This window comes from Trichosurus vulpecula, chromosome 2, assembly GCF_011100635.1.
Source record: "Trichosurus vulpecula isolate mTriVul1 chromosome 2, mTriVul1.pri, whole genome shotgun sequence".
Classification (NCBI taxonomy): Eukaryota; Metazoa; Chordata; class Mammalia; order Diprotodontia; family Phalangeridae; genus Trichosurus; species Trichosurus vulpecula.
In genome coordinates this window covers 27,740,455-27,760,490 of record NC_050574.1, presented here as the reverse complement: position 1 = coordinate 27,760,490, position 20,036 = coordinate 27,740,455, and the positions used below count along the sequence as shown (strand labels likewise).

At 43.6% G+C, this 20,036-nt stretch overlaps 1 protein-coding gene across 1 annotated transcript; it reads right to left on the bottom strand.

Moving 5' to 3' along the window:
- Positions 1-274: 274 nt before the first annotated feature.
- Positions 275-10,532, bottom strand: C2H1orf174 (chromosome 2 C1orf174 homolog). The gene is made up of 4 exons (XM_036747304.1): positions 10,357-10,532; positions 4,116-4,229; positions 2,563-3,072; positions 275-1,834 (listed from the first exon to the last, which is right to left on the bottom strand). Exons 1-4 carry the CDS (start codon positions 10,369-10,371, stop codon positions 1,730-1,732), a joined length of 744 nt encoding a protein of 247 aa, XP_036603199.1. The 5' UTR covers positions 10,372-10,532; the 3' UTR covers positions 275-1,729.
- Positions 10,533-20,036: the final 9,504 nt, after the last annotated feature.

Below are 20,036 nucleotides of genomic sequence, written 5' to 3'. Positions count from 1 at the left end.
AGCCCCCATCTTAAGCCTAGTCAAGTGTCTTAGCAACTTGGAGCACTTAAGCCAAGGCAATGCAGTACTGTGTCTGAAGAATTTAAAACATTCCCAAGTAAACTTGGGTGGAAAAGCACTGGATTCATGTGTGAGAACAAATTAACTCGGTTAGATTTCAAATGGGAAAAAAACCCCCACCAAGTTTTTGAAAGTGGCTATGGACCAACATGATGGATAATGATGTTACCAGTTGAAGTTAAAAATTGCAAATGAACAGGGGCACCATGAATACACAATTTTTTCAATATAACTTTTTTTATTGGAACACAGCAGTAATAATGAGCAGTATTGGTCAGTAACATTCTGATTTAATTTTAAAACAAAAGTACACAGAAACTAATAGAGCAAACACAAAGTTCTAAAATTTTGAGGCAACTCAATTACCACCAGTGAGAGGTGTTATGATTAATAGTCAAGTTCATGCAGTAATCTCAAACTGTAAATTATTTTCCCAAGCTTTCATAATATGAATGGATTATAAGCAACATGTCCATGTTATTAAATGTATTGTAGTTCACTGACCAATAAATCATAGAATTATTTGGAGTAAGTGAAGGTCATATCTCCTAATGGGAAAATGATCAAATTAAAAAAAAAAACTGACTGCTGGGGGAAAAAATAAGTCAACTAGGGCAAATATTTTGAACTGCATATGAAATGAAGTTGAAAAATTTCTCTTCATTTTAATTTGCTATCAAACTACTCTACAAATGAAGGCGGGGAAGTAATTAGAATATATTCAACATTATTTACTATTTTTTTTACTCGTAACCACTTACACAAAGATATATTGGATAGAAAGGGGGAAAAAATCCCTTCAATATTGGAAAAAATGGGGTGATTTCCTTTTAAGTGGAGCCCTACTTTTATTCCAGTCTCCTTGTTTGAGGCTGTTTAATGGGTGCTGGAGCCTTAACACTAGTTAAACCCCTAGGAGAAAGAATTAAGTGCTTGGTCTTTAGTCAAGTAATTGCTCTCTCCATTAACGGGTCAGATATTTCTGGAAGGAATAATACTGTTCACTTAGGGACAAAATTAAAGGTTCTTATGACTGTAAAAAAACCCACAAACTTTTCTAGTGTTAAAGACTGCCTTTGCAAAACTTAACTTAAAACATCTCTAGTAACCACTAGTCCATATGTATATGGAAACAACAAAAGTACAAAATTCACTCACAGGTGAATTTATCAGGTAACTTGTTGGAATCATCAAATAACCAGGACTGGTAGTAGAACAGATGCTTGCTTACACATTGTAAAAACAAATTTTAGATGCCATTTTATATTTATAAAGGTGCCACCCTTTCTTAGCCCCTCTGGGCTTACTCAAAGCATAATTTATTATAAAAAATAATATACCTACTTCACTAGAAGGTATAGTCATCTCAAGTAGTTGGAGCTGCCATGGTTAAGAACGAAGCAATGCAAAATTTTCTGCTCAATCATCCCCCAAAAGAAAAAATAGGAGCTTTACAATCTCCAAGTCCACTTCAATGAGTTTCCCACAGTGGCTTTACAAACTTATCAACTAGGAGTAGCTTACTTCTCAAGCTGGAAAGTTCCCATGGGAACAGATTTTATATTGATACTGACATGTGGCAACTAGAATCATCTGTAATAGCATGACACTGGTAACTGTCCTTATTGTATAAAAAATAGATATAATTTTATAGTGTTTTATTAAATATCTACATTTCTGCATCATCATCATCATCATCTTTGGCTCTGAAGTGCATTTTTCTGAATTCCCGTCTGCTCATTGAAGGACAAGGTGGAGAAACTGGAGGAAGGTCCTTGGGGAAAAGAATAAGATATGGAGTTTGTTAACGAAAGCTATGATTTCCAACCAAACTGGCCTCCTTGTTCCCACCATGACATTCCACCTAGAATTTCACATTCCCTCCTTGCTCTGACTTCTTAGGATCCCTATCAAACACTGTCTCCTCCATAAAGTCTACTGACCTCCTGCTTCCCGTACACCCTTCTACCCCCCAATTACTTTGTGTCCCTCCAATAGACAGTGCTGATCATCTTTTGTCTCTATGTCAATACTGGTTAGCACAGTTCCTGGCACATAAACATCTATGGATTCGGAAGTTCCCTCCAATGATGCCAATCCCAACCCACCCATGCAGCCCACCCTGGTAGCTCCTGCCTACGGCCATAAGTTGGCCACAGGAGGTCCACCCCATGTATTAGGGAAGTATCTGGCAGAGGCAAGAAGTTACTTGTTGAGTGAGTACATTTCATCCACTTTCACTTATCCTTGCTACTTTAACCATACCCTGAGAACTTAGGAATACTGTTCCCACATCGAATGCCAGATCTAAAGCTGGAAGGGACCTCCGGAATCCAGCCCTTTCATTCTTAGAAATGAAGAGAGTGGGTTCTCAGAAAGTGGCAGTGCTGGATGTGAACCTTGTTCTGGGGCCTCCATGTTTGGCAATCTTTCCACTCTAACACACTACCTGCCCACCTTGTTGTTTTCAAAGAGAAAAGAGAACAAATGACTTATTCTTACTTGCATGAGCTCAACATTTCCAAAGAATCGATTCACTGGCATTGGCTGATTGCTATCTTCGTCTAAAAAGATGCTACTGTCTATGTGGGATGGTGTCTTCTGGGGATCTGCCTCTGACCCAGCCTCCCCGAGCAGCACAGCACTGTGCTTACACACATCTTCCTCTACCAGATTTTCTTTATATTTTGAGAGGGCCAAGTCAGTTTCAGTCTTTGCTAAGCAACTGTTACCCACATCTCTGGAGTGAGCATGATGAGAAAGACCATTCTCATTCCTCTCTATTTGCTGTTCACAAATCTTGGAAGTATTAGCTTCATTATTTGGCGGCAATGCTTTGTGCTCAACACCCTCCAAAGGCTCATTCTCACTTGAGGTTTCAGATGTTATTTTTGGCAAAGAAGTTTTTTCTTTTTTGGTTGTTAGTTCTTGTAATTCTGACTTGATAAAACCATCTTTTTCATACTTGAGTGTCTTGGAAGTACGTCTCTCAGTTGCTTTGTGTGATGAAGCCTGTCAAGAAATATGAGCTTAAGCAGAAACCAGTGATACCCTATGGGACCTAAGACTATCTTTTGTTCACTTCACATTAGGGGTCAAAATGGTTTGTTTCAACATTTTAAACAATATGAAAGATATACATGGACAACTCTAAAAAAGAGTTCTTTTACTTTAATACTCTATAGAAACACAAAAGAATCTGGCCAAATACCCAAATTCTACTATGGTTGTTATACTTCTGGATAATTTACCTAAGTGGATATGTCTTACTACATAAACAGACAGAGAAAAGTCATGACTACACTATAATCTTCCTATCTTGGGGGTCATCAGATCATAGTTTCAGGATATTTATTAAAGACCCTTCACCTCAGGATGAAAGAACAAGCTCAGAGAGATGAAATGTCTTGCCTGACGTCACACAGGTAATTAGAGGCAGGATATGAATACAGGCCCTCTGACTGAAGCCAGGGCCCTTTCCATTATAAACATGCTGCCCCACAAACTCCACATTTCTCATACCTGTTGATTCAGTAATTTACAAAGGAGGATAACAGACCTGCTATCATACTTGAAGGTATACATTACAGTAGGTCCTATAATAGCGAGGCCTCCAACCCAACAAGAGAGAAGAGATTAAATTAAAAAACAGTTGATTTGGTGGCATTTTCTGACTCCATCTAGTCTTCCCAAAAAGGCTATTAGGGATGAATCGTGGAACAAAATATAGTAAAGCTCTCGCTGGATTGCACTTTGTGCGTTCTGTATCACAGGAAGAATGACAAAGGAGAGGAGAGGCTGAGGAAGTGGGTTGTCCATGATTCATGAACATGACTCCTCAGTAAACATCAAGGGTAAAAATTGCTGATCAGAGGAAGTGTCGCTTGGGCATCAACTCTAACACTTACATTCGCTTTTCCCCTAAGACTACTTTCCTCTTTGGAAATGACAATTGTTAAAAATGACTTCAGAATGATGTATCCAAAGAGTGTAAAATAGGTCTATGTGAAACCAGATTGTAAAGCTGTTCAGAGAACGAAAGACTGCCATCTTACCAAACACACAGTTTTTGTAGATTTGGAAACATCCACTTCTTGAGCTGAGGCAGCTCTGGTTGCTGGGCAGTTTTTGCTCCTTAGGCGTGCTGAAGAGCGCACCCCATCTGCAAGCTGAATCAGATATGGAGAGGTCAAGGAAGGACAGGACAGTGCTGAGAACACAAGAGACAATCAAGGAGTCTGAGGAAGGTAGTAAAACTTGGATTTATGGAGCAAGCATGATTTGAAGGACCAAGAGGAATTTTTTTAAACGATGGAAAAAAAGTGGAAACAAATGCAAGATCTTAAAGCAACTGCTAGGTCATCAAGAAAGTCAAGGGTGCTATAATTCATATCTATTTCAAGAGAGTAACAAGCATTTTATTAATTGCCTACTACATGTCAGGCACTGTACTAAGCACTGGGGATAAAAAGAATGGCAAAAAGACAGTCCCTACCCTCAGGGAGGTCACAGTCTAATGGGGAGAGACAACCTGCAGACAACTAGGTGCATACAAGATGTATAGAGGGTACACTGGAGGTCATCTCAGACAGGTGGTGAGAACCTTTCCAGGAGTGGGGAGCAGTTTGAGGTGGGACACTGAAAAGTCTGCACAAGGAAGAATTTGAATACGTTGCTGGGCGCTCATTTTTACTTCTGTCACAATGTTGGTTCCAGACACCCAGAGTGAAGTAGAAGATGGCAGCCCATCGATCAATCGACAAGTACTTACTGAGCATCTACTATGCACCAAGCACCGTCTTGCAGGTGCTGGAGGTCCAAAGAACGAAATGATCCCTACTCACAATGAGTTTGAATTCTATGAGGAATGTCAGATATGAATCAGAAAACACCCTTGGAAAAAGAGATTCTAAGTATAGAAAACAGTTCAGAAGAATTTTCTGGAAAACAAAACTATCAAATGACTCTAAATCTAAATGCTTTTAAAATAAACCCAATTTAATTAGTATCTACTATGTGCAAAGCAGTGTGCTAGGCACTGGGGTCACAAACACCAAAAACAACCCACTACTTGACCTTACGGAGCTTCCATTCTACTTTAGGGAAGATTGAGAATATTGTCCCTCAAAAAGGAGAATACTTCTCATAATTCTAGGAGTTTAGAACTCTCTTTTTCACCTGCATCTTCCCAGAAACTACCATAAAGAATTCCGATACACTGCTGAGTCCCTTTTCTGTTGTGTCTGGCTTCCACTGACCTCATTTAGTGTTTTCTTGGTGAAGACACTGGAGTGGTTTGCCGTTTCCCCCTCCAGCTCATTCTACAGATGAGGAAACTGAGGCCAACAGGGTGAAGTGACTTGCCCAGGGTCACAAATCTAGTGTCTGAGGCTCACAAAGAGGAGTCTACCTGACTCAAGGTCCACCACTCTATTAACTGTCTCACCTAGTCCCCCTCTTCCCCTCCCCCAATGCATTACACAAGAACCAAAGGTCTGTATCTAGGCCAAAACATACATTTGCCCACCAAGTAGGAGGGACTTAAGTTTTTCCTTAAACTTCTACTCAGTAACTAAAACTCCTAATATAAGTTAACATGGAAAAAAAGTCTGAGTTCTTATCTTTCAAAGAATGAAAGAACTTATAAATTATACATGGAAACAGCATTAGTTTATTTCATTTTGTCAAATTAATTCCAATCTGGTAAACTTAAGAGCCCATAAACCTTCATTTAAGAGACTGTTCAAGATACTGGGGGAAAGGGAGACTGTAATAAAGCCTTATACATTTTTTTTTAAAGGCTAGACTGGAAGCAGGGAAAATAAAACCTGAGGAGTAAGAAACATTAAATGGAGAAACTAAAGGGAAAGGTTATAAGCTGTTTGTAAGAGAAGTCAGGAATGGGATGTCAACCTGCTCCACAAACATTTAGGACTAGTGCCCTCCCCCGAGATCATCTCCAGTTTATCCTGCTTATTTCTTGTTTATACACAGGTATCTCCCCATTAGACTGTGAGGCTCTGGAGCCCTGGCAGTTGTTTGCTTTTTTTTTTGTATTCCCCTGGCATGTAGCACAAATAGCCTGGCACATATGAAGCACTCCAGAGGTGTTTAATAAATGCTTGTTTATTAACTGTACTAAGTATGACAGAAACCCACAAGTGGGGGGTGGGGAGAGTGAATAAGGAGATTAAAAAAAATATGGATCTTTAAAATAAATAATTTCTCAACTTTTTAACTGTATCATATGACATTGGTACAGGAATCCAGAAGACATAGCAAGTATTCAGTTCATCACAAGACTGAGAGGAAGGGAAGAAAAAACCATCCACAATGCATGGAAGGGCAAGGTAAGTGACCACATGACGTGTAGCTGAATCAAACACACTGCTGAAGTTTGTTGAGGACTGTGTTTATACCTCCCTAAATCATGACAACATTACAGAATAGTTGGGATGACAACGTTCCCCGGCAATGGGCCTATGAACACAAACTGATGCCAAGCCTCCAACCATAACAAATATGTTGACCTAAAACATCTAGGTGCCAGTTTCACTTTTAAATCTAAATGATCTTTTTATTTACAGAAGGCTGACTAATAAGCAAACATATTAGGGAGCATAAAAACCCTTAATATCAGAACTACAGGTCCTCCATCAATGTTTTTCAGATAATCTACATAAGTCCAGAGGAGTACTTGCCCCTTTAGCCTGGGCTTTTATAATCTATAGGAAGCATTTTGTTGTACAAATGCTATCTTCTTGTCTGATAAATTTCAGGGCTTTGGGAGGACACTCCTGGGTCCTTTAGCTAATGATACTGCTGAAGTCTGGGAAAGCAGCTGATTCATATAAGAAAATTTACTCCAGCACAGACTCTACTGTACATATTTCCCATGTCTCTTTTCTAGGATTCCCTAAGCTGAGTTCCAATCTTTCCTTAGGGATGTTCATTTCCAAATATTTCTTCACATCTTATTCTTAGGGTGATCAAAGTGGATTGACTGGATTTCAACAAGCCAGCTATCTATGATCTTGGAGGCAGACTACTGAATGTCTCAGGCCCCAGTTTTATTAACTATACCATGAATGTTAGGCTTGGGACTGCATGATCTCCAGTGCCCTTCTCATCTTTACACTAATTTGGATGTAGTAGGTTTTCTGTCCTTAGATGGCAGTGCACTCTGGACAGTGAAAACAGACTGGAATGACTACTGATCTTTTCTTAACTTGTACAGGACATGGTCTCTTGGGTGGGTAATACATCTTAAATCAGTGAATCTGTGAGCTCATCAATGCATGTACTCCAGTGGTGAAGGGGACAACATATTCCCGCCTTCTCATTCTGGGCAGAGCTCATCAGTTTCTTGCCATCAGTCCTCTGGTCAGGAGGGTGTGCACCCCCCATGAGTAGATCTTTCAACATCACATGGCTAACATGCCCAAGGGTGGGCAGACTGTCATCATCCCTTGCTTGCCTCCTTTTCTGGTCCCATATCTCTTTGATGTATCCTTTATGCCAGTTCCTGGTAACATGCTGCTGCCTATTCATCCCTACCATGCGGGGGGACCCACAACTTTTGCTTCTATGTGATGGCTGTGCTATTATTCCACGACCCACAGCTCCACTGCATCACCACATACATTTCTGTTACAAACTATGCTCAAATCTCTTAGGCTGTTAAGTTCCCTGTGGGCAGGTATCATCTCATTACTTGGTATATCAACACAAAGTATTGCTGGCATAACCAAACTGAAATTTCTCCCATCCTTCTCAATACTGGGAATTACTCTATCAGTTGAAAATGGAGATGCCTCTTAGGGAAATCCCTATTTCCAATTCTACTGGAAATAATAATGCTTAATAGTTATTTGGTGTCTGGAAGTTTATAAAGCACTTTGCCCTCAACTACCCTGTGGTAAGTAATTAGTAAAAGTATTATATTTTTATAAAGAAGGAAACTGTGGTTCAGAAACATTGAACGATTGATCAATGTCACAGAGCTAGTAAGTGGCAGAGCCATGATGTGAATCTTCTGGCTTAAAATCAATGTTCTTTCTATGCTACACTTCTTCCCCTCACAGTTACCCTGTAAAGGTCGGGAGAGAAGGTATTTTGCAGTGCTGGTTTCAAGAAAAGAAAAGCATGGAGCAAAACTATAAAACCTTCAATTCTACAAATATTCTCTGAGTGCTTACTATGTGAGAGGCACTGCCAGGATGCTGAGCACCTAGACAGAAGAGAAAGAAGGCTGAAAAAAAAAAGGCACAGCATGAGAGCTGGCATTTACTTAGCTGAAAAGTTTGTTCTTCAATCGTGTGTGACTCTAGGTGACTCCATTTGGGGTTTTCTTGGTAGAGTTACTGGAGTGGTTTGCCATTTCCTTCTCCAGCTCATTTTACAGATGAGGAAACTGAGGCAAACAGGGTTAGGTGACTCGCCCAGGGTCACATAGCTAGGAACCGTCTGAGGCTGGGTCCGAACTCAGGAAGACGAGTCCTTCTGACTCCAAAGCTATTACTCTATCCTTACTTCACCACCTAGCTGCCCCAAAAGCTAGAGATATTATTTGAACCTCACAACAACCATGTGAACAGTAAGTACTACAGGCAGCATTTATCCTGAGAAGTGAAAAAAATGTTAAAAGTGACTTGCCCAAGGTCATACAGTAAGTGACTGGCAGAGATGGGATATGAACCTAAATTCCTCTGGACTCCCAAACCAGCACTTTATTTACAAGACTACACTGCCTCTATGGATTATATAGATTTAGAGCTAGAAGGGGCCAGAGAGATCATATAGTCCAAACCTCTACTTTTTATAAACAAACTGAGAAACAGAGATCATAGGATCATAGATTTAGAACAGAAGGCCCCTTAGAGGCCAGTGAGTTCTATACTCTCATTTCACATGAGGAACTTGTGGCCTTGAGAAGTTGCTTGAGGTTAAGTATATGGTAGTAGATAGGGAGTACACAACAGAGACAGGGTTCAGTGATGTGTCCAAGGCCACACAATAGAATGTGAAGATACTGATTTGATTCAGGTCCTCTGCCTTCACACTCAGTCCTCTTTCTACCACATTTTGGGATTATAGTTTGATTAGACTCAACAAGTGCAGTGTGCAAGGTGTTGGGTACAAAGATAAAAGTGAGATCAGCCTCTGAACTCAAAGAGCTGATATTCTACTGGGGGAAATAACCTACATAACTAAATTAAAAAAAAAAAACAAACCCAGATCAAACAAACAAAAACAAAGCCAAAACCCCACAATTTGTGTATATGTCCATGAGTATGTGTGCATGTGGGTGATTCATTTAGGCCAACAATTTTTGGAGGGGCTTCAGTTAGTCAATCAGACATATATTAAGCACCTACTACGTGCCAGGCATTGTGTTTAGCACTGAAGATACAAAGGAAGGCCCGAGATAGTCCCTGCTCTCAAGGAGCTCACAGTCTAATGGAGTTCTCCTATAGTTAGATGTAGAAGGAAGTGGAATTGAAAATATTCTCCAAGTCAGGCACCTGATTGAGAGGATACAAATTGGGGAGGTGCAGGAAGAATTCACTACACAAAGTAGAGGGGGAGGGAAACTAAGGCAGGGATACACTTACTAATATAAGCCTTGGCGGTGTGACCCAAGTGTGACTTAATTCCACCTCCCTTCCTGGTGCCCACCTTAGGTTCCAAGAGAGCCATAGCCAGGGCTCAGGGATGTCTGGAGGAGTGGTCCCGGGATCCCGTGATCCCAGGGCCCTGGGGCTGGGCAGCCCCACGGCCAGGACAGGTGAGCATCCTTCTTCTGTGCCCTCAGGTATGAGACCCAGCCTGCACAAAGAGCCCCCCAAGGGGGCGGACCCTTCTCCGTGGGGCGTGGCCTAAGCTCATGTACCCGCCCCCATGGAAACAGGCGTGGCCTGAACCCAGGAACACCCTCCCCCTTCTCGGGCTCGGTGGGCATGGCCCAGAGCGCCACGGGAGGGGGCCGAGTGGGCGTGGCCTTGCACTCCTGGGGCGGCTCGGGAGGAGAGGTCCTAGTGTGTGGTCGCGAGATACTATCCTTCCGCCGAGGGGTTCTGGTGGGCGTGGCTTGGGCGGAGGGATCCCCGTCCCACGCAAGCCTCCGGCCCGGAAGGGGCCCGGGACAATGGGCTCGCGTCACAGGCCGCGCTCCGGGCGGCGGAGTTCACCTTCCTCGCCCCAGCCCCTCCGTTCCCCCGACTCCCCGCCTCTACCCCCGTCCGGACGCCGCGGGCCGCCTTCCCGCGCCGGGGCCACGGGGCGGCGTTCCCTCACCTTCCGGCTCCTCATGAGTCTGAGGCGCCGCCGCCACCGCGGCGTCCTCGGCTCCCGGGGCTAACGCTCCCTTGCGCACCTGACCCGCGACCGGGGGAAACACCAGCCCCGGGCCGCCGCGTAGTCCGACGTCTACCACCGCCTCCGCCAATCAGGAGGCGGTGCCGCCGGGTCACGTGGCCCGAACACGTTCGGCCCCCAACTGAGAGGAGGCGACCCGGCCTTCCTGGGGCCGGGAGGGTGGGCGGGGCCCAGCGGCGCAGCGCGGGGGGGGGGGGGGAGGGGGGAAGAGGTGAAGGGCGGAGCTTGCGCGAGCGCATGCACTGCCATGCTTGTGAGGGGCGCGCGCATGCGCGGCCACCTTGTATCGGCCATGTTTGACGGTCTAGGATGAATGGATAATCAGCCATCCACAAAGTTGGGGAGATAGACAATGAATGAGGCAGAAAGTGACCGAGAGTTCCCAGATAGATGATCATGGGGTCATGGATTTAGAGATGGAGGGCACCTTAGGGGTCATCTATTCCAACGCTCTTATTTTGCAGATAACTGAGGTTAAGTGACTTGCCCAAGGTCGCTCTGGTAGATCTGGGATTTGAACTCTGGTCCCTGAGGAGTTTGCAGTATTGGGGGGCTGACAAATGGAAAGTTGATATGGACCACCGCTGATCTATGTTGTAACTTTGTTAAGTCACAATCTCTGTTTTGGAAGGCAACTTAGTGACCAACCCATCCAACTGGCCCAACTCATACTTGAACTCAACAGTTCCTCTACAACAAAAGCGGTCAACTTTGTGCTGGAGGCTGTGATGGATAGTGGGCTGGGCCTGGCTCAGAAGAGTTAAATTTTGGCCTCTGACCCTTTTTAACTGAGTGACCTTGGGCAAGTCGATCAACTTCTGTTTGACTCAGTTTCCTCCACTGTAAAATGGGGATGATGATAATTCCTAACTCCGCCATTGTGAGGATGATGCGTTATGAGATAATAATTATAAAGTGCTTTGCATAGGGCCTGGCACATAGTAAGTGCTATATAAATATTAGCCATTGTATCATTTTTTATTATTACTTTACCTCCCAGGGTTTAGAAGGCACTTTGCGTAGTGCTTGTGATGAGGGTACAATCTCTGGGAACCCCCTTGAACTCTCCTTGAATCTTTCCACTTGCCCTGACCTTGGCCTTACATTATCCTTAGGGCCAAATCTCTACCTAGCCTTGTCCTTTATTGTCCAGCTACTTATCCCTTAATCCTGATCAATAATCCTGTTACCCTAGCCTTCTGTTGTCCTTCATCTCCAGGTAGCCTTTGGCTATTTCCCACCCTAGAGTCTGACCTCATGCCAGTCCCACCAAGCTCCTCCTTAGACTCCTGACCCTCCTTAAACCCCTCCTGTAGTCACCCCAGACCACCCCTCAATACCTCCCACAATCTTTGTGTATGTAAGTCTCATCTTGCCTCCATGAAGGCGCTCAGATTGAATCTGGCCCGCTTGTGAAAACAGGTGTCACAAAGGGTGGGATTTCTTAAGACAACCCAATACAGCTAATCCTTAATAAACTTTGTTTTTCCCTTGGCTGAGAAGGCTTGAGTTGAATTCTTTTGGCAGGACCCTGCGTGTCGGTATTTTGGGGTCTTGAGCCCAACCTAAAAACTTATGGTTCTCTACAGTCATTTTTCTTTAACCTCTTCACTTGGAATCGAATAAGCCCTATGCAAATGCTAGCTGTTATTAGTATTAGCTTTTACGAATTTAAAAACACTGTCAAAAGGGAAAATATGTGATTAGTCTGGCATAATCTGATCTTAATGAAGTCATACTGGCTCTTGGAGATAACCACTTTCTAGATGGTCACTAAACTATCTCTACTCATTTATTCCAGTATTTTTCCAGAAACCAGAAGCAAAATTCCCACCCTATTGTTGGCATATTCTATTTTCTTCCCTTTTTTGAAAATCAGGCCTTTTTCCTCTTCAGCACTATAGTACTTCTCCCATTCTCCACTTTCTTTAAAATGTCATCGATGAGATATTATCAATCAAATCTGACAGTCTTTCCATATCTGATGATAGAGGTCATTTGGGCTGGGTGGCTTGAATTCATCAAGGATACCAGCATCCTCTTATACTGTCTCCATATTTATTTTGAGCATCAGCAATCTATTAGATATTTTTTGGTTCGCTTTCCAGCCAAAAGGTACCAAATGGAGGTGATTGAATGGGAAAACAGAGGGGAATGGAGGACTTGAAGGTTTTGGTGAGGATGAAGAATAGATCTTGGAAGAGCAGAGGAGCAGATGAAAAGATGGATCCAGCAATGGCTTATTAAGTGCCTCCTAAGCACCATGTTCATGGAGGTTGATGAGGTGGCTGGATTGGCAAGCCAGGGTGGTACATCTATATGAAGTTCCTTCTTATACAGGCAGTGCTTGGGAAGAAGAGGAGGACCCTGACCCTGAAATCCTTGCAAAGAGAGGGCGGTGGTCTGGGGGCCGACTGTGGATGACTGCCCCTCAGAGCAATGTGAAGAGTGTGACCTGGCCAGGCACGGTGGGGTGTGAGTGGGGAGAGCTTTCCAAGTGAGTGCGGCCCTGCTAGGGTCTGGGAGCACCAGGAGGGAGCCAAGCAAACGCCAGTGATCCACTTTCTCACTACTGGGAGGGCTTCTCTTCTCTCTCGGGGTAACAGTATGGCAGGGGAGAGAGCCCTAGAGTGCAGGTTAGAGGAATGGGGATGCTCAGGGACTGGCTCTCTGTGTGACTCTTCCTGCGTCCCCATTTCCTTACCAGTAAGAAGAGGGATGGGTCGCTAGGTGGCACCATAGTGCACAGAGCTGGAGTCAGGAAGGCTCATCTTCCTTAGTTCCAATGTGCCCTCAGACACTTACTGGCTGGGTGACCTTGAGTAAGTCACTTCACCCTGTTTGCCTTAGTTTCCTCATCTTTAAAATGAGCTGAAGGAAATGGCAAACCGCTCCAGTACCTTTGCCAACAAAACCCCAAGTGGGGTCAGGAGGAGTCAGATAGGACTGAAAACTGCTGAACGACAGCAAGAAGAGAGGGGCAGCCCAGAGGATAGAGACCTGGCCGTGAAGTCAGGCAGACCTGGGTTCAAATTCTACCTGTGACCCATGCCAGTGGCGTGACCCTGGGCACGTTACTTTTTTGCTCCAGACATTCAGACTATACCGATGCAATCTCAGTCCTTATTCTTGACCCTGGCAGGGGGTCCAGCTTGAGTCACCGGGGCCTCTTCCAGTTCTGACACGCTTTGACTTGGATGGTAAATGGGGCTGCACACTTTTGGGGGCTTGAAATGGACACCCCAGATGTGGAGGCTTTGAGTACAAAAGAATCTTCTTGCCCCCAACAGTATGCAAATCAGGCAGCTAATATAATTAGCCAGGTTGGCATAAGGTCTGTCCTGCTCCTGTATATAACCTAATTCCTCCGTGCCCCAGCTTAAACCTATTTCCTGGTGCCTTGTCCTCATTAGAGCAGTAGAACAGCTGGTCACCTTTACTTTTAATGGTGATTAGCCTCCTGCTGGGGTTGAATTGTTTGGAATTCCCTTCCCACCTCTGATCCTCCTCTTGCCCAAACCGACCTGTGTGAGGACAGTGATGTAGGTTGTTAGCCACCTCCTTTGAGTCTCATCTCCAAACCCTCAGCGGTGTCCCCAGGTACTCAGCGATCAGTTCAATGAACTGCTTACAAAGCTGAGGGGCTGCTTTTTGTCTTTTAAGGATTTTGAGTCACAAAGACCTGAGTTCAAATCCTGCCTCAGACTCTCACTACCTGGGTGACCCTGGGTAAATCACTTATCCTCTCTCAGCCATAGTTTCCTCATCTGTGTAATAGAGATACCTGAAAAGGACATTGTGAGCATCAAATGAGAGACCATCAAATGAGAGGAATGACTTTGCCATCTTCAAAGTGCTGGATTAATTATATATTAATTAAGTGCTATATTAATATTAATATCAGTTACTAGGTAGTATTGTTAATTATAAAAAATGAAATACAGCCTTTCCACAAAATACTTTAGATAAAAAGCAGTAATGACAATAATCAGACATTTATAAGGGCTTTAAGGATGGCAAAGTGCTTTACAGACATTACCTCATTTGGGCCTCAGTTTCCTCATCCGTAAAATGACAGGTTTGGACCAGATCGCCTCTGAAGTCCCTTCTAGCTCACAATCTGTTACGCTGTGTTGCTCAGACCAGTTCTGTGAGGTACACGCTGCTATTAGCTCCCTTTTTACAGATGAGGAAAATGAGGCTCACAGTGATTGAGTGGTCCTGTAGCTAATCAGAAACAGGGACAGGATTTGATCCTGGGTCTCTCCTGACTTCTGCTCCCTCACTCTCAGCTACAAGATGTCTGGGTTAGAGAAAAACAGGGCGGACCAAGACTTTTTCACGTTCTGAATAATTCCATAATCTTACTGCCACTTTCTTCCTCTACCTTCCCTTCCCCCAAAACCCATCCCACAATTAATTAATCTCATCTCTATAAAGCAAACTTCCTAAAGATCTGTGGTTCAAATAAATAGACACATAGAAAACTACATATCGTGTTTCTGAAGTCAATGGAAATGGTCCTTCTTTTCCTTCCTCCCTCTCTCCCTCCTTTCTTTCCTTTCTTTTCTTCCTTCCTTCCTTCCTTCCTTCCTTCCTTCCTTCCTTCCTTCCTTCCTTCCTTCCTCCCTCTCTCCCTCTCTCCCTCCTTTCTTTCCTTTCTTCCTTCCTTCTTTCCTTCCTTTCTTCCTTCCTTCCTCCCTCCCTCCCTCCCTTCCTTCCTTCCTCTGTGAGAACATTTAAATCAGGCAATTTTGCCAGAAGCATTTGGCCTCCCAGTTAAACTATAAAGGTTGTAAAGTGAACTGTGATACACAGTAACTCCAATGTACTGCTTGCAGGTCCTTACGTGCATTGCTCCATAACTGAGGTGTGAGTCATACTCTATTCCAAAAGCATCCTAATGCTCTCTGCTCTGGTGGAACGACTCCCTAGAAGACCAGAAATACAGATGATGCCATCTTCTTAGCGCATAAAAAGTGATAATGCTCAACACCTTTTGCAGATATTCTTGGAATCAATATGCAGATTTGCTGCATCTTGTAAACAGAGAATCTGCAATTTAGGCTGGGGCCCTTTCCATAACTTAGGCTGGGATGTTGGAGTTTTGCCACCATCTTTGTTTAGGAAGAGGTGAACTCGTAGACAGTTTCCATGTATATCTGTCTAGCTCAGGAGTTCTTAACCTTTGGAGGGGGTTATAGACTCCTCTGCAGTCTGGTGAAGCTTATGGCCTCCTCACAGTAATACTTTCAAATGCACAAAATATGTACAATGGTAAAGCCAATCAACTACATTGAAATATAATTTTCAAAATATTAAAAAAACCCCAAGTTCATGGACAACTTGTTAAGAACCCCTGATCTTGCTGGACGTGTGTCATTCATCTAGTTTGATGATGCTACTGTTGCTTTGATCGATGATATTATTTCCCACGGGTATGGATGTAAGTAAAAAGACTGGTAGGTGACTGGCAAGAAATCACTAAGTAATATAATCACCTCCAGCCCTTAAGAAAAAAGCTGTCGAACCTGGCCTATTTTCATTAAAATTGGCTTCATAATAAGTTTCGTTCTGTAGTTCTACATAGGGATTTGATATGGACAGAAGTCGTCCAGAGATCAAAGTTTTTATAAAGCTGGGAACTGGGACCAATCATCTTTAGGCAATTTCAGTGATCTATGTTTAGTCTAGACTCATGCACACTATCTTCCAAGAACGGAGGGGGGGTCTGGTTATAGTTGCTGTAGTGGTACCTCCCATATGGAATAATTCCAGGACGCCTAGAATGAGGGGTGGTAGATGATGGGTTCCCTTCTCTGGGCAGAATGCTTTTGAAGTACCATATTCAGACTAATAAATACTTTAAGTATTTTAGGACTCACTAGACTGTTGTCTTGGCCTCCTGATTGGTCTTCCCAGCTTCCTCTCCTCCCTCTCTGACGTATCATCCTATAACTGGCAAAGTAGTCTTCCAAAAGGACAAGTTGGACTATGTCACTCGCTTGTTCAGGAACTTTTCAGTGACTATTACCTGCAGGATGAAATGCAAATGATAGCTTGCCATTAAAATGCCTTCGCAATCTGGTTTCAGCCTGCCATGCCAGGATTTTCTAGCCAAACTGGAATAAATCTTGTACTGAATGTTCCACCTAAGCTGGCCTTCTTGAGTCTCCTGCCCTACCTGCCTTTGCACGGTCTGTTCCCCTCGCTTGGAAGGAGCTTCCTTCTTACCCCCACCTCTTAGCTTTCCTGTCTCCCTTTTAAGACTCAGCTCACGGCTCACCTCATGTGAAAAGCCTTTCCTTCTCCTCCTGGTTCTTAGTGCTTTCTCTTTTTTAATACCCATGCGGGTAACTTATCTTTTCTCCCACTGGTGAGTTCCTTCTGGGGTCTCCATGCTTCATTCCTCACTTGGTTTTTGACTCTCTGGACTTTATCATTGTTCCTCCCTCATCTCTTTTTCTCCTCCTCCTCCTCTTTTTAGCTTATTTTGTTGTCTTCTTCCATTAGATGTAAGCTCCTGGAAGGTACGGATTATCTTTCTTTTTTTGTTCATATTTGTGTTCCCAGCGCTTATCATATAAGCATACTATAAGCACTTAATAAATGCTGGTTGCCTCTCTACTTGTCTACATGTTGCATTCCCTGAGTAGAATGTAAATTTCTTGATGACAGGAATTATCTCTAGTTTGTTTTTGTATCTCCAGTACCTACTATAGTACCACCTACACAGTAGGTGCTTAATAAATGCCTGTCAGATTGGCTTGGCTTAGACAAACTGGAGCACTTCCACACTAGATGGCAAAGGACCACAGTCAGAACTTTACAAGGCTTGGTTGAAGGCATTGGATAGAAGGAAGTGTAGACGACAGGCTCGGGAATATGATAGCATTTGAAAGGTTTGATCTGCTTAGCCCCCTAGGAGCAGTGGGTGGAAGTTACAGAGGCAGATTTAAGTGTGATGTGAGGGAAATCTTCCTGAAAACTCTTGTTTAGTCTTCTCTGACTCTTTGTGTCCTTGTGGGTTTTCTTGGCAGAGATACTGGAGGTGTTTGCCATTTCCTTCTCCAGCTTATTTTATAGATGAGGAAACTGAGGCAAACTGGGTTAAGTGACTTACCTAGGGTCACACAGCTAGTAAATGAGAGAAGTGATTATTCTTCTATCAATAACCAATTATTAAATTAGGATTAAGGCTTGCCTTTCTATTTTCTCATTCAGGGACCAGCCCTCGTAGGTTATTCAGCCAGTCTCTGAAGAACAAGGCTGATAGTGAGACTGGCCTAATCCTTGGGTGGAGAGCACCCAACTGGGGACCTTACTTCTGTTTAGACTAGTGACATACAGAATCTAATATAGGTGCATTCCAGCCCTAAAGCACTGAGGCTATGCCCTTGTGCCCCTCCATTGCAGTCTAGGGGAACTCGGCTCACGAAGGGTGGTCTGGGCAGAGATGGATTCCTTTGTCCACATTGCTTGAGGTGGCTCAGTCAAATTACATTCTCAGCCAGAGGAGCTGAAGACTTTTAGCCCACCGCCTAATTAACATGTCCACCCCCTCATTAATTGTTCACCAATCAGGATTGATTTCCACCTGTCAGGGCATCTCCTTTTCCAAAGGTATTTAAGCATTCAGGGATCTCCATGGTTTTGACTTTGGTTACCAAGAGAAACCACTGACCATCAATTGATGATCAGCTAGTCTAATTAATAAATTATTAATTACCCAGAAACTCTGTCTCTCGGGCTTTTTCTTTTGTCTCATAAGTGTCTGAGGCTGGATTTGGACTCAGGAAGATGAGTCTTCCTGACCCCAGGCCTGCTCTATCCACTGTACCACCTAGCTGCCCCTTCCTTCTCCAGTGGATTAAGGCAAACAGAGGTTGTGACTGACCCAGGCTCTCTCAACTAGTAAGGGTCTGAGGCCATATTTGAACCCAGATCTTTCTGACTCCAGGCCTTCTAGACTTCTCACAGTGCTCCATTCACTGTGCCACCTAGCTGCCTTCTAATAATTAGAGCTATTCAAAACTGGCAGCTTTGGGTTCTCCCTTCCTGTGATTTTCAAGGACAGGTCCATCAGCAGTTCTATACATCTAGAAGGGGCCTCAGAAGCCATCTAATACAACCTCTGAATTTTACAGATGAGGAAATTTGGGGAAGTGACTTGTCCAAGGTTTCACAGGCAGTAAACATCAGAAGCCAGATTTGAACCCAGGTCCTCAGACTCCAGAGCCAATAATTTTCCCTCTGCCCTGCCCTGCATTCTGGTTCAGATATGGGTTGAACTAGATGACCTTTGACATTCTTTCTAAATCTGAAGTTCTTGGTAAAGTGCTGATAAACGTATTTGCCTTCTCACAAGAAACAGACCTTCCTTAAATTCTAATATCTTCAGGCCCTTCGGCAGAGATTCCAAGGGCTACTGAGGAAGTGTGAGGAGATTCTAAACTGATTAATGAGCTGGGTCACTGAGGTGACCCAGGTTTGAGCACACACAGCTCATTGCAGACACAGAGGATGGCCAGCAAGATGCAGATTTGATTTTAAAAAGCTTTTGTTGTTCATTTCTGTCTGATTCTCCATGACCCCGTTTGGGGTTTTCTTGGCAAAGATCCTGGAGTAGTTTGCCATTTCTTTCTCCAGCTCATTTTGCAGATGAGGAAACTGAGGCAAACAGGTTAAAGTGACTTGTTCAGGGTCACACAACTAGTAAGTGTCTGAGGCTGGATTTGAACTCAGGAAAGATGAGTCTTCCAGACTCCAGGCCTGGTGCTTTATGCACTATGGTGCCACCTAGCTGCCCCTCTAAGAAGCTTGCCTTTTATATTTAAATGAAAAAAAAAACATTAAAAAGAGACATACTATCACAGAAACTGAAGAAAAAAAGCACTGCAGTCCTTGCTTTCTTAGGTTCCTTTTGGATAAGCTTGAATTAAAGTTTCTTTCTCAGGGCAGTTTCTCTTTCAGTTTGATTAGGCCGTGAAGCCGTAATCCCATGACCAGGACATTATAGTGTGCTACTAGGGAAAGTGCTGTAACATCCCTAGTTTTCATCGCGACTACCCAAGAGTGTCACAGAAAAAGTGGCAGAGGTTCTAAAGGCCCGTTGTGCTGTCACTTGATAAATTTATTTCTGTTGGATCAATCAGGCCAGCTTCAGGTTATCCCAGAGAGTCAGCTGGGCATTTGCCTGGAGGCCTCTGGGGATCACCTGGACTTTTGCCTCTTTGAGAGGAGTTGGGGGTTAGAATACTCACTATCCTACATCTGGGAAACTCTTTCTAGGATACCCCTCCCCCCACTTTTATCTGATTGTCTCCAGTTTATCCTGGCTATTTCCCATTCATACACAGGCTGTCTCCCTCACTGGACTGTGAGCTCCTTGAGAGCAGGGGCTGTTTTTGCCTTTTTGGGGACCTAAGCACTTAGCATGGTGCCTGGCACTTAGGCACTTTTAATAAGTATTAATTGACTGTCTATGTCTTCTATGTACTTATTTATGTAGGTGATGTTGCCTCCAATTAGAATGTAAGCTCCTTGAGGATGCTACTTGCTTCTTTTCATCACTTTATTCATCCATCCATTCATTTATC